Source organism: Epinephelus moara, chromosome 15 (genome assembly GCF_006386435.1).
Source record: "Epinephelus moara isolate mb chromosome 15, YSFRI_EMoa_1.0, whole genome shotgun sequence".
Classification (NCBI taxonomy): domain Eukaryota; kingdom Metazoa; phylum Chordata; class Actinopteri; order Perciformes; family Serranidae; genus Epinephelus; species Epinephelus moara.
In genome coordinates this window covers 14,234,851-14,249,883 of record NC_065520.1, presented here as the reverse complement: position 1 = coordinate 14,249,883, position 15,033 = coordinate 14,234,851, and the positions used below count along the sequence as shown (strand labels likewise).

At 42.9% G+C, this 15,033-nt stretch overlaps 2 protein-coding genes across 2 annotated transcripts; both read right to left on the bottom strand.

The window, feature by feature from the left end:
• Window positions 1-806: 806 nt before the first annotated feature.
• cnppd1 (cyclin Pas1/PHO80 domain containing 1) lies at window positions 807-4,861 on the bottom strand. The gene is made up of 8 exons (XM_050063481.1): window positions 4,698-4,861; window positions 4,068-4,170; window positions 3,763-3,844; window positions 3,556-3,676; window positions 3,313-3,441; window positions 3,175-3,236; window positions 2,926-3,043; window positions 807-2,834 (listed from the first exon to the last, which is right to left on the bottom strand). The coding sequence occupies exons 1-8, from the start codon at window positions 4,758-4,760 to the stop codon at window positions 2,187-2,189; spliced, it is 1,326 nt and encodes a 441-aa protein (XP_049919438.1). The 5' UTR covers window positions 4,761-4,861; the 3' UTR covers window positions 807-2,186.
• Window positions 4,862-5,601: 740 nt separating this feature from the next.
• Window positions 5,602-13,852, bottom strand: abcb6a (ATP-binding cassette, sub-family B (MDR/TAP), member 6a). Its single transcript, XM_050063496.1, has 20 exons — window positions 13,555-13,852; window positions 12,648-13,171; window positions 11,684-11,824; window positions 11,411-11,600; window positions 11,185-11,277; window positions 9,546-9,738; window positions 9,329-9,450; window positions 9,107-9,216; window positions 8,947-9,012; window positions 8,730-8,855; window positions 8,557-8,633; window positions 8,394-8,457; window positions 8,223-8,308; window positions 8,079-8,136; window positions 7,883-7,987; window positions 7,606-7,780; window positions 7,272-7,384; window positions 7,098-7,192; window positions 6,945-7,013; window positions 5,602-6,858 (listed from the first exon to the last, which is right to left on the bottom strand). Exons 2-20 carry the CDS (start codon window positions 13,161-13,163, stop codon window positions 6,708-6,710), a joined length of 2,550 nt encoding a protein of 849 aa, XP_049919453.1. The 5' UTR covers window positions 13,164-13,171; window positions 13,555-13,852; the 3' UTR covers window positions 5,602-6,707.
• Between the last annotated feature and the right edge of the window lie 1,181 nt (window positions 13,853-15,033).

Below are 15,033 nucleotides of genomic sequence, written 5' to 3'. Positions count from 1 at the left end.
GTCATTTTGTGTCTCCTTGTTGTTTTTGTGTCTTCTAGTTGTTTTGAGTCTCTCTGGGGTAATTTTGTGTCTTTTTTGTCGTTATGTGTCTCTTTGTGTTTGTTTTGAGTCTCTCTTAGGTAATTTTGTGTCATATTGTGGTTGTTTTGTGTCTCGTTTGTGTTGTATGTATTTGGGGTAATTTCGTCATTTTGTGTCTCCTTCAGAATCGGTTTTATTGCCAAGTAGGTTTTCACATACAAGGAATTTGGCTTGGTGTATTGGTGCATAACAAAGAATATAAAATATAGAGTAACACAAAAAGGAACATGCTTCTTTAGAAGCATACGTATAAAAAGGAAATGCTATTTGCAATTAAATATAAAATCTGAATACAAATAACAAGAATAATATAAAAATAGGTACACTGTAAACATGAATAGGGTTGTGTTAAAAGAACAGTTGTGGTTGCTTTGTCTTTTTCTTGTCATTTATATTTCTTTAAGGTAATTCTGTATTCTATTTGTGGTCGTTCTGTCTCTTTGTAGTTAATTTGAGTCACTTCCTGGTTGCTAGGTGTTAATTTGACATTTTGCAAATGAAGGGCAGTAGGCCTGTGAAGTAATCCATGGTGGACCTCTAGCGTCCTTGATGTATCAAAGCCTGTATAAAGGGTACAGTTTCTGCAGCTATGTCAGATATTAAAATGGCATTAATTCCTGGTCTATATAGAGAAGTGTCAAGGATGGAAACAATAACACTGTTGGCTGTATGATTTAAATGATGCTTCACACTCTGCTGTTTACACAGACGATAATCAACAAGTGTCAAAGAAATGCATCCTTTATTAGTTCTGGGTTTTTCTACAGATTTGTACAATATTTGCATTTTACACCATGTACAAAATTAAAGGTGCTTCAAAGTGTATCAAATTCAGATGCTCAGAGCAACTTGTCAAAGGTTCAGTTACAAAGTAAATGTCCTAGGGACCATGTGGAACTCTGTACATAAAGAGAAAATTTATTGTTTACATTTTCCTCCGGTGTTGGGGGAAAAAGATACACTTGACACACTTGGAGTGAAGTGTCCTGTTGCAGTGAAAATGGAGCCAGATGTGCAAATTCCAGACTGCATCGACAAAGAAACACTATTGTTCTGCCTGTGACACGTTATATTCATTATGTCCACTTCAAAAACACCAACCAGGAACCAATTAGAAACTGCACGAATCCCTTGGAGCCCATCCTATTTATACAGACTGTCTTCTCCTTGGAGAATGGGAAACTTTAAAGATTAATCTCTTCAATGTGGCTAAAACATCACCCTGGTAGAGAATTAGCTTAAAAGTTATGTGACATCCCATTGCCACATAAAATCTGGCAAATATTGACTCAAACAAGCAAACAGGACAAAGTTTTAAGCTGTAAATGACCAGAATAAGAGGAGCTGATGTTTTCTGAGGTATGAGATGGCCGCTGCCTTCAAACTGTCCGTTTCCTTTCTTTGATGCTTCCTCCTGAACGTAGGGGAAAGACTATTTGTTTCATTAACAGTAACAAAAACGATCCGATGTACAAAGTCAGTGCTTGCTGCGTGTGTGTGACCCATTTCTGATGTACAGCTCCTTGTGCATATATGAAAAACAAATGGTAAAGATAAGCAAATATGGAGAAGCCAAAATTAAGTGTACAAAGTAAACTGGTTTAGTCCCTTCTTCGCAGAGAGCCCCGTCATAAAAAAAAAGTCAAACTTGCTGTAAAACCTCCACACACTTTCATCAACTTGCCACGTAGCAACAGCTTTAATGTAATAACTCCAAACACACTCGTCACAAAGGCCCAACATCACCACCTGACAGCTCTGAACTTCCAATGATAAATGTGGGGAGCAAAACAATTTGGTTGCAGCCAAGAAAACAAACTACTTTCAAATTCCTCGTGATTCTCTGCATTAAAATGAGCCGCAGAGCTTCAAGTGAACACTATGGCATTTTAGCTATGGCAAAAATATTCTGCAGTGCTGAGCTTTAAGTGAATTTCCATCCTCTTGCCCTGTCTGTGCCCAACTACTCTCACGTCTGCACCTGTGTGCTAGATCTGGAAAAGTAAACAAAAACATGACTTGAACAGTGGTGGATGAGTCATGAATATAATGCTGGTTTTATTTCCAGAGTCCATCACGACAGGTGGACAGCAGTTTGCCGGTGACTAGCCAGGCATGAGCAGAGCTTGAGCTTTGTCTACAGGCAGCATCGACTCTGGATGGCAGGGTCCCAGCTGTACGGCGGGGAACACCCCCAGGCGTGAGTTCAGGCTTGGCTCCGCCCCTCCGAGGAGGCTGGAGGGCAGCCATGGTGCATGATGCTGGTGGTTATCAAGGGGACCGTAGGTGGAGAGTGTTGAGGTGTTCCTAAGCCCGCACTGAAGAGGAGGGAGGGTTGCAAGACAGCCGGGACAGATGAAGGACACAGGAGACCAGGTGTGTGGAGCTTCCATATCAGAATCTGTCTCAGGGTGTATATGACCCATGGAGGCGAGGAGGGAACCCCAGAGACACAATATCGATGACTGCGACGGGGCCGGCAGGGCGCTTTGTCCGTGATCCTGGTCCGTTCCAAGCGCGCTAGTCTGACGGTTCACGCTCTTGTTGGCCAGAACACAACAGGGGGGGCGCGGGGCTGCAGGAGGAGGTTCCGTGTTGAGGTTGGAGGTCTGAAGATGGGCCGGGCTAATCTCAGGTGGAGGTGGAAGCAGGGACTGGCCACTTCTGGAGAGGCTGAGCTGGTGCAGCACAGCGCTGGTGGCAATGAGGCCGGCCACACTGGTGAGATAGACGAGGCCGAGCATACAGGATACCTGGAAATAAAATGTTAGAATCACAGCGTTGATTGACACACCAGATGTCAAGTGTTACACCTGCCCCCACAGACTACAATCCCCGGCTTACCTTGGTAAAGTGCTGGTAGATGGCTGTGAGGGCTTGACTCCACGCTGAGTGCTCCAGTAGCACACAGAGGTCTGTGTAGGTGAACCAGCCGCGCTTCATCCCCTGCCGCTCCGCAATGCTGGTGATACACGGTCAGAAACAAACACAAACTGGTTAAGCCACTACAGTGCTGCTAAAAGGTCAAAATTCATGTCCTTTTTTAGGGCTGATATTTCTTCAAGAGTAAGTTTTACATAGCTGAATACCAACCTGGTTTCTAGTTGACTTAGTATATCAAACAAGTCATTTGGCTCTGTGTAGAGGCTCCACTCCTGGAAGATACGACACAGTGGTTGGGACAAAGAACTCAAGCCAAACATGCACATGCAAATACACACACACACTTACAATGGCATTCAAGAAGTTCATCTCCAGGTTATTGACAGTTTTGACGTCCAACTTCCCAGCTGCGCCCCACTCGTCGTTGAAAACCTCCTCCTCCTCTCCTTCGTCGTACAGGTACTTGCTGGCAACCATCTAATTCAACGCGGGAGATCAGCGCATATGTCAAACTGCATTCTGAAATGAGCCGCGCCGATGCTAGAAATAACACAGACACATTTAGAACGACCTATGAACCCTCACACATACCATGGAGATGAGGAAGAGGTCGGACGAGGAGATCTTTTGGAGGTATTCAGGGTTTCTATGTCGGAGCCTTTCTATGTAAACTAGAGCCAGCATCATGGCACATGGAGAGATGCACGCCTCCCTGCAGCAGAAAACAGATTAGTTTCAAATGTGTGACTGGCAGTGCAGGAGTGTATAATCCATGCATGCATAATAAAAAGCACAGACCTGGAAACATGAGCTGCATATTTCTTCTGAAGCTTTCGTATTGGGCTTGGGGCAGACTTCTGGAAGATTTCAACGGCGATATCTGGAAGCACAGAGGACAAAAGTGAACATGTGTGCAACCAAAATCCATTTCTGTACATAAATAAAGTCTGTGCATGTAACATCCAAGTGACATACTGTCCTCTAAATGTTTTAAATAACTCTGACGCAAGATATTGACAAAGCATGTCAGCAAAACAAGTTTGTCCTCATGCAGGTGCGTCAGAGAGCTGCTAACCTAGTTTAAAAGCTAATATTTAACTAACCTGTAACAGGACAGGAAAGGGCATCTAAGGAAACATCTTTATCCAGGCCATAATACAGTCGCTTCCTCACTCGTTCAGTCAACTTCTGGTGTCCAGGGAGAAACTGTGAAAACAATAACATGCATGTTAGCTAGCTAGGTTAGCTTAGTTATGTAAACTGTCGTTAGCTTGGTTAAAAAGCAGTGACACGTACAGCAGTATGCTAAACACTAATTTCACTCATATGTTAATATATAAATTCTTCTTTTGACATTACATGTGTGTATTGTTGATAGCAAGTGTCACCCGTACAGCTTTAAGCTAGCTAAGCTAACGCGAGGCCCGTAGCTCGAGCGCAAAATGACAGTTGCTAACAAAGTGCTAGCATTAGCACCTAGCATTACATGACGTTCTTTCTATTATAACCTATAACTCGTAATTTTCACACGACTCACTCTTTAGCTTCAACTAGAAACATTAATTAATGTATACTGGCGATGTGGTAGCTGAGCAATGCACCCAAGCGGCGTATTTAGATACGGAACACAATGTTTCCATATCCAGCTGACGCTAACGTCCGCTAGCTATGCTAATGCGCCCGTTAGCTAGCATAGTTCGCCGACTGAGAGTTAACGTAGCGCAGCAACATACCGTAAACTCCTGGAAGTCCGAAAACTGAAATGTCTTCTCGTTAAATAAAGCGTCGAAATCCATATCAGCTATGGATTAAACATGAGTCCGCCGAGTGTTGAAGAGACGACTGTATGGCCTGGCCCCCTTCCGACTGACAGGGAAGTCAGATAGCAACACGCCCTGACCTGGGACAGTACTCCGGAGGCAGCTAGCTACGTAGTGATGCATTGCCGCCATCTTGTGGAGGTAGTTAGCTTCTGCATGGTCAGGTTTACAGTAGGGGGATCTCCTTCTTCTTAAATGTATGTTATATTAAGATTATTCTCACTGCTTTACCTTTCCACGACACACCCATATTATATATACCGATATTAACATATTCCCATTTACTCTCTTGTCAAAGCCACCAGACTCCATTGACAAATACAGCAATTTAAGCTCGCTGAACACAGGAGCTGCTGGCCAACTCCTGCTTTGCACAGCTAGTTAGTTTGTGTTATTGCATAACTTTGGTGATTCTAAACCAACCCGTTTAAACCCGAAAGTCACGCAATAACATAAACATCACAACTCACTGAGGCAGCAGTACACCAGCAGCTCCTGTGCTCAGCTATGTTGAATCACTGTTTTTCTCAATGGAGTCTGGCTGTGAAGAGAGCGACGCAACAGCTTCATTTTCCCATTGGAAATCACTGTCTGACATTAAGGTAAAGCGGTGGAAATACTCTCAATATAAGATACACTTGAACTGCTTTCAGTATTTTTAAGTGGGACTTTTTTTAGGTGCCGAAAATCCATTTTGTTGCCGGCCCCATCCACAGCAGTACATTGCTTATAGCTTCCCTGTCAGTTTTCCAGTCTGCTTCTCCAAACTGGTGGTGTGCCGAGTCAGTAGGAACTGGTAATGATTTTTGACAAGAACTTATGGGGAAAAAAAACCCTTTTATTTTTCATATGTACAAGACAAAACAGAATATTTACAAAACGTAGTAATCATGAGCAATACCTTTTGTGAGGTAGATATAAAAAATGAAATTATTCCATATTCTTGATTCAGAAATTGTGTATATAACTATTTATATATAGCATTAAGTGGGAATAACTGTGTATTATTACTGCATGGGATATTTTATTTGATGTTGTATGTTTTTTTTTTGTTTTTAAGGTACATACTTTAACTTTGTAGTGCAATAAACTAGATATAACTGATAACTCTGCTCCATGTACAAAGTAAAAATGTTTGGCAATCACAGGCAGAAATGTATACTATCACTTTACATGTAAATAAGTCAGCCTACATTGAAAGACAAATCAAATGACAACTGGTGTATTCATTAACCCGTGATGAAAACTGAGCAGACAATGATCAAATAAGCAGCACACCCTGCTTTACCTTAGTGATTGAAAGTATACAGAGCTTTACACATTTAAAATATATCACTTTAAATAACAGCAAAGGTCAAAAACAGACGACAAAAAAATTAAAAAACAAAACAATGCTGAATAAAATCCCTGACAGCTTTTATACTAACTGATATTATGTAGTGGACAACTCATTTTTTTGCAGCTCTCTCGTTTATGTCTTTAAATTAATTAATAATTTTTTCAATGTCATAGAATATTACAAGACAGCACAAAAAGTCAATTCTTAACATGAAAAATAAAGACAACATTTAAAAAGTCGCAGGAGTGCTTTTAAAAATATCCTCAAATCAAGTTCAGGCGCTAAAAACTTCACTCAGGGTGTCAACCTCATAATGAAGGTTTTAAATTTAAAAAAAAAGAAATGCCAGTGTCTGCTTTTAGATGTGATGATAATTCGATCTTTTTGCTCCGTCCCTGAATAAAAACATTGCCCATAATTACAGCTAAAACCACCAGATTGTTAACACTTCCTTATTTGGTTAAAGGCACCTTCCCTTTCCTCCATGACCTGCCGTCACACATTCAGTTTGACTACACTAAAAAAAAACATAGCGTTCTCTTTTAAAACTAAACAAACAAAAAAAGAGAGATACATTCAGGTGCCTAGTGTCCTGACGAGGTCGACGGCGGCTGCAGTTTCTCCGACTTGCGGTCTTTGGCTTCAGTATCTGACGAGGAATCGGAGTCCTGGGCCTGCTGCTGCTTCATCCACATGTCTGCATACAAGCCTCCCTTGTCCAGCAACTCCTCGTGCCTTGGATGGAGAGAAAGTGAGTCACTTCGAGTTAAATGAAAAAGGGGATTGTCAGTATGACAACCAGGAAAACAGGTCACACTTACCCTCCTCTCTCGGCAATCCGGCCGTCACTGATAACCAGGATCTGGTCTGCTCCGATTATGGTGGACAACCTTTTGTATGAAAACAAGACATTCACATAACTCCACTGAAACAAGGGACATAGAAGAACGAAAGACAGCACGTGCTTCTCTTACCTGTGAGCTATGACAACTGTCGTACGGTTGGCACAGACTTTCGCCAGTGAGGCCTGGATGTTGCGTTCTGTCTGCGTGTCCAGTGCAGACGTGGCCTGTCGAGACACATTATTCGTTACAACTGGAAATAACAGCAATAACAATGTGGTAATGTTTTCCTTTTTGTAATCTCACCTCGTCCAGCAGGATGATCTGCGGTGCTTTGAGGATTGTTCTGGCTATAGCCACCCTTTGCTTCTCTCCTCCACTCAGCTTCAGACCTCGTTCCCCCACCTGAGTGTCATATCCTGCCAGAGAGAAACGCAGGTGGGTGGGTAAAGCCGGGGTTCTTAACCTTTTGTAACTCATTTCATTGAACTGAATGTATCCATTGATTTAACGATGTCGCTATCCCAATGTAAGTCTATGGGAAAAAGTCATGTGGGCCCAAGATGGACCCTCAAGTGGGTAGTAGTGACGAATCATCGGCCACAGCCCACCCATTGAGAATCCCTGACCTAAAGGTTACCTTCAGGGAAAGTCATGATTTTGTCGTGTATGTCCGCAGCCAAAGCAGCCTCCTCCACCTCCCGGTCAGTTGCAGAGATGCGGCCGTAGCGGATGTTATCTCGAATGGTGTCGTTGAAGAGCACAGTATCCTGGGGAACCACGCCGATGTGCGCTCGCAGAGACCTCTGCTTCACCTGAGCAAAGACAATGAAGATTTAGTAATTAGCAAATATGTACTATGCTTTTATTACTGTATGCTCAATTGGACTTGGAATTACGTTTCTATGTACTCGTACTTTTGATATATCCTGCCCATCGATGCTTATGCAGCCTCCCTGAACATCATAGAAACGGAAGAGGAGTCGCATAATGGTGCTCTTCCCCGAGCCTGATGGTCCCACCTGGGGAGATTAAGAGGACATTACAGCACAGTCCAAACACAGCACAGGCACTTCAGCTGAACGAGCGAATAGAATGGAAGTTGTTCCTTACCAGGGCAACCGTCTGTCCGGGAAGTACAGTGAAGGAAACATCCTTGAGAATCTCCTTGCTGTAAAACAGTAGGGACATTCAAGAACTGGAGCTTGTAAAATACACGAAGGCGTAAACAGGCGATCAAATCAAATGAGAACCAACCCATTTGTGTAGCTGAAGTAGACGTTCTCAAACTCCACTTTCCCCTCTCTGTAGAGAAGACTCCCTGCGTTTACTTCGTCTTTCACCTGCGCCAGAGAACAAACACAGAGAAGATTAAAAAATGGATCACGATGCAGAGCTTTAAGTGAGAATAACCAGTTTCAAAAGTACCTCCTCATCCTCTTCAAAAAGTTTGAACATGCTTTCCATGTCAATGAAAGAATTCTGGATCATTCTGCAGCAAAAAGAAAAACAGAGTCAGAGCCTTAAACACAGACCGATCTTTACTGCGCTTGAGTCGACCACGATGCATTTGAAGCAGCCTCTTTTTTACCTGTAGTAGGTTCCGAACCAGTTGAGGGGGGTGTACAACTGGATGATGTAGGTACCAAAGAGGACGAAATCTCCAACCTAGGATAAGAGGAGTTTTATCAGTGTCAAACTGAATGGGAGAGTTCAAACTAGCATTTTTATTCGTCACAGTTTGATCAGAAAAACATACAATACCTGAAACTTTCCCTCCGTCACAAAATAGGCGCAGAGGAGAGAACCGGCTAGCAGGCCTGACCCAATGATGACATTCTGTGTTTGGTTGAGGAATGCCAGGGACGCCTGGGTCTTCCACTCTGACACCTAAAAACAATAATTGGTGTTAACAAAACACCATCTAAATCAACCCACTTGAGGGCCAAAATGGACACTTGTCCGAATACCTCTGACTTACCTGATATTTTAAGATGGCGTCCTCAAAACGGCCGACCTCATAGCTCTCTGCATTGTAGTATTTTACCTATTGAATTGAGAGAATAAGGAGGAAAACAGTGAAACAAAATTTGACATTTCGGAATTATTCAACTTCCAATGAACCAAAATGTTTGATATACCGTCTCAAAGTTTAACAAGGAGTCCACAGCCTTGGACTTGGCGTTGTTGTCCTGCTGATTCATGTCTCGTCTGTACTTGGTTCTCCATTCGGTGATAATGATGGTCAGAGCTGGTGGAAAAGGAATCTTTAGGGGTAAATCTGAACAGTTATATGGGGTATGTTCGACTAAACTAATCACATTGTTGTATGATATGGAATGATAGCTGTGGTGACTACTTACTGAGGTACAGGGTCATGCAGACGAAGACAATGAGGCCGAACCAGGCGTTGAAATAAGTGATGAAGTAGATGATAGAAATGACGATATCAGCAATGGTTGGCAAGATGCTGAACACTATGTAGCTGTAGGGGAAATAAAACAAGAATTGAGTCCAAATACAATTTTAGGAAAGAATACAGGTCCAGAGGAAAACCGTGTTGATCCAGTGCCATCTTACCTGAGCAGGCTGTTGATGGAGGAGGTGCCGCGGTCGATGCTTCGCAGCACATCGCCAGTTTTGCGGCCCAGATGCCAGCGCAGGGAGAGGGAGTGCAAGTGGGCAAAGAGACGCACTTGAACCACGCGGTTGGTGAACTGCTGCACCTTGATCCACAGGAAGGAGCGCATGTTGCTGACAAAACCAGAGGAACCTGGGAAGAGGAGGAGATAACGATAATTAGGATATCGACTTACCATAATATATATGGACATGATCTGGATCATTTAGCTGACCTCTCAGTATCTGACCAAATGGCTCCCCCTCTGTTCCTGAGTTATGTCATTGCGTAGTGGCCAGAAAAGCGTTTTTGCAGGATATTAAGATGTCAAAGTGAAGTTGACCTTTGACCTTTTGGATATAAAATGTCATCACTTTATCACTTTGTGTGAAATTGTCTCAATTTGGATATGAATCTTTTACATATGGCCAAAAACATGTTTTTTGAGGTCACAGTGACCTTGACGTCTGACCACCAAATTCTAATCAGTTCATCCTAGTGGACCTTAGTGCCAAATTTGAGGAAAATTCCCCCAAGGCCTTGGTGAGATATCACCTTCATGAGAATGACACAGACGCAAGGTCGCAGTGACCTTGACCTCTAACCTAGGCGCCATATCTATCAGTTCATTGTTGATTCTATGTAGACATTCGTGCCAAATTTGAAGAAATTCCCTTGTGTTCTTGAGATATCATGTTCATGATAATGAAACGGACAAGATCACTTTGACTTTGACCTTTGACTTTTGAGTACAATAAATCTAATCAGTTCATTGTTGATTCCATGTAGACGTTTGTGCCAAATTTGAAGAAATTCCCTCGTGTCCTTGAGATATCTTGTTCATGAGAATGAGATGGACAAGATCACCGTGACTTTGACTTTTAAGCACAATAAATCTAATCAGGTCATTGTTGATTCCATGTAGACGTTTGTGCCAAATTTAAAGAAGTTCCTTCGTGTTCTTCAGATATCATGTTCATGACAAGTAGATGGACAAGATCACAGTGACTCTGACCTTTGACTTTTGAGCACAATAAATCTAATCAGTTAATTGTTGATTCCATGTAGGTGTTTGTGCCAAATTTGAAGAAATTCCCTCGTGCTTTTGAGATATCATGTTCATGAGAACGAGACGGACAAGAACACAGTAACTTTGACCTTTGACTTTTTGAGCACAATAAATCTAATCAGTTCATTGTTGATTCCATGTAGACGTTTGTGCCAAAATTGAAGAAATTCCCTCAAGGCGATCTTGAGATTTTGCAGGAACTACACGCCAGCCTTGTTCGACAGTGACGTGTGGCCCATGTATAAGGCATAATAAAAAAAAAAACAATTCAAAGATGACACAGCGTAGCTTACAGGTAGGTTTTTGCTAGCTAGAGTAATTTTGGGCTGCTCCTACAAAGATACTATGATTTTATACTTACTTTGTGTGTGTATCAGTAGCATAAAGCAGCCTTAAAGTGACAATAATATTGTTTCTGTTGATAATTTCTGGGACCACGTCGTCCATTAAAGTAGTTATCATGACAGGCCATGACAGAATCAGAAAACCCACGTACAGTATGACTTGGAGAGGATTAGAGTTGGTCCTACCTGCACCGCCGCCCTGCAGGAACTTGAGCAGGACATAAATACACACTGTAGTAGACAGAGTGCGCCAGCTGCTGCCATCAGTCAGTTCATTCACTGAGAGAGGGACAAAGGCAAATGAAAAAAGTCTATTAGCTTGAGGCAGAAATGTTATTGCAGAAAAGAACCATTTAATTAAAAAAGCAGCTCTGAAATAAATGAACATTCAAGGGTTGGATTTCACGCTCACCGATATTCTTGTAGTAAATGGGTACAAAGACATTAATAGCTCTCTCGACTCCTAGCAGCATCAAACAGAACAGGACCAGTAGCTGGAGGAGGATGTTGCCCCGAGGCCACATGTAGGGAACAAGCATGCGGACTTTCTTCCTGAAACCCTGCCAGGTGGACTGGTTCGCCTCCGTTCTGCCCAACAGGCTCTGAGACAGAGAAACAAATCAGATGCTCAACACAGAACAGAGGTCACGTCTGAGATGTCAAATAAGTGTCACGGGGAAACTACCTGTCCGCTGTTCTCCACATCCCGCTCATCTTCGTTTATCAGAAGTATGTATGGTCTCCGTGGCAACCCCGGAGCTTTGAGACCAATGAAGAAGAGCAGCCCGGTGCCAGTGTAGCGAATCAGCCACAGGGCAAACTGCACCTACGGGGTTCAGAGGCAATAAAAAGCAGATCAATATGGACGCCATGTTGCAGTTAATCAGTGTGTGATAACGGAGAGATGCTCATAGAAGTCATTTATAATACAACATCCAAGCCTTTGAGTAAATCAAATATATTATCAGACAAGTTACGATTAGGGGGACTTAAGACTGAAGATCCATTTCTTTTATATTTAGATATCATTTCTGGGCTCAAAAGCAAATTCTCTCCAAAATACAGAACTAGTAGTTTGTTCATTCCATTTAACATGTGTCCACTGTAAAAAATTAAGTAGCAAATTGAGTAAAGTACAGGATAGAGCGGTGCATTTACAACACAATACATAAATGGCAAGTCATGAAGCTAAACAACTGCAGCTGACTCAGCATGGGAGGGGCAAGATTTTGTCTTGCAATCTTATTGGCTACCAGCGTAGCTTTCAGGATCTGAAAGTCAGGCTGGGGCATGACTCAGCAAAAAAAAAAAAGGCTGTCGTCATGCGCATGTTGACATTGGTGTTTTGCATGTTTTCCAGACTCGCTATGCGGGCACACTGTTGTTCTTGCAGAGACAGGCTGGTAGGCGGCTCAAAAGACACACCTATCTTTAATACATAACTAACCTTTGGCCCATTAGGCTGTTTAAGCACACATCAACAACGTTGTAAAACATTCACAGGATCAAGATTAGATAAATAAACTTAATGCTGAATAGATAGGAGAGGAGATGAAGTGCATAAACACACTGCATGCTGGTGCAGAGGGCAACAGTGAAGCATTGCATATGAAAAAAAGGATCTTATGTGACTTTTGATGCTCCCTCACCTGTTGTTGGTTGCTCTCCAGCCCCCACCACCAGTGAGGACTGTACCAGGAGGTGAACGCCAAGTTTTCAGCCGAGAAAGCCACAGCCCAGAACAACAGCAGCGCCACGCTGTGACCTCGTGTCCGATCCATCACCAAGGCCCTCCGTCTCTCCACCCTGAGCAGGGCTATAGCCCAAGCCCAGCCCAGCGCAGAGAAGCAGCCATACAGCACCACATAGCCTGGGAGCTCTCCTCCGCTGGCAGCCCGCCACACCATCCCACCAAGGAACTGGAGCAGGAGGAGGATGGAGACAGCCAGCTGGAAACCATAGAGGCGGGAGCGTGGGATGAACTTTGCCTCCATTGCTGTGCCATATTTTTGATAGAAGATGCAGTGGATGGTGCCGAGGAAGAAGGCAATGGTGAGCAGGATGGTGGGGACGAGTGTGAAGTAGAAGCAAGGGGAGATGCCTTCATCCACCCAGGTGTGGGAGATGGAGGAGTTGGCTTCACAGTAGCTGTGGATGAACAGCATGGCTGCAGCTGGGGAGAGATGGAAATCATTTTATTATAGATACAGAACAAGAGGTGACAGGTTACAATGGATGAAATCCTCCAAACAAAGAAGTGCCTGCTGTCTGTGGGCTGCTCTGCTCTGCTATATTAGGCTGGGAGCTTCAGTGACACTTATAGTTGCTGACTCATGGTTTACCTGCTTTAGCTGCTGGATATAAACGACCACCACACCACCCATTTGCCACACATCACCAAAATGCACCAAGCAGCTTACAGACACACTTTCACACCAAGTATTCACTCCAACATCATTCCCATTGAGAAGCTAAAGCAACATTAGCATGTTAGCATGTATTTCAGAGGCTCTACACATAAAGCAACACGTTGTTTTCACTGTAAAGTCACCTTACCTGGCTTATTAGGTCGCTGCCAACTTCACAGTCACCTCAATGAGACACTCCACTTGTCAGCAACAGAGGGTACTCCAGAGGCGCTAGCAAAACAATGCTAACGTTAGCTGTTTGCTAGCTTAGTCGGCGACACACAACTTTAACACACACGACTTTAACAACAGGTGGGACACAGAGCCGATGTCTGTCATCGCAACGATCAATAAGTGTGTGTGCCCATGCCGTCACGGCTGCTGTCCTTGCTGCGTGTGTGTTAAGCAACACCCATCCATGACTCGGCAATCGACGCTTTACACGACAGTGCAGTGTTTGACTGCACAGCCTGACGCTAAGCAGCGCCTCCTACCGGAAGGAAGCGGTCCTGAGTCACGGAGACCGGAAGTGAGCAACATTTTTTAAAATTAAATTTTAATTTGTGAAAAACAGTGTCAAAAACAATTCATATAACACACAAAGACACAAATATACATATACAGCAACACAAAGCCAAAGGGCAGGGAGGTAAAATAGCTACAAGGCTAAATCTTAGCTTAGCTTAGCTTAGCATCTCCAGTAATTATCCATTACCTTTTTTTCTTGTGTGAAATAGTCAGTTGCAATCAAAGCTAACGCAATTATAAGCTCATATATAGAAACTAAAAACTATAAGCTATGAAAACCCTTCAATTTAATGTATAATTTCTCATTTTATTTGGCTTTCTGTCAAATACAGATTTGCATTGATAATTCGTAATATGTATGTTGATGTTGTTGTCCAACGTCAAGTCTGTATTGGATCATGTGATGATACTACTGTACGATAGCTGTTTTGACACAAAATCTGGCACTAGGGACCAACATCATACTGTGCCCTGGGGTTCATCTTAACTACTGTACGCCGCCGCTCCAACATCATATCCTCCTGAGACTGTGCGTCCTCCCACTAGAACATTACATTTTTGGTTTCCTGAACCGTATACTTCATTCGCCCTTGTTTGTAGACATGTTTTTGTATCATGTAGTGGTAGTAAGAGCAAAATACACTAATCCATGTAAGAACAAGATGGCAGCCATCCCTGCAAAGTCAGTCTGCAGCTGATCCCGACACAAAAGTGGACAAAAGCTGATCAAATTTTATGGTTGCAACTCGTTTATTCGTGACTAATCATGTTTGTAGTTTGATATGGCAACAAATTCGGTTTTATAGTAAGCTAAGGCGCTGTTAATTAGGAAGTACTCGTTTGTGGACATTGGGAATTTATAATCAGCTTGTTGAAGGGCAGTGGGACTTTACTACCATCGACAATGTTTAGTTTTTTGTACTTATCAGGTCCTACTGATCCCAAACAGCTATGAGACATTAAAAATACCAAAGAAAAGTTCGGGTCTCAGGAGGATAAAACAGCACAGTTCTCAAAGCTTTCGAGTTCTTTGAATATTTCATCCGTATCTACAGTACATATTCATTGAGTTCATTTTTTAATAGAGGAAAGACTGGTT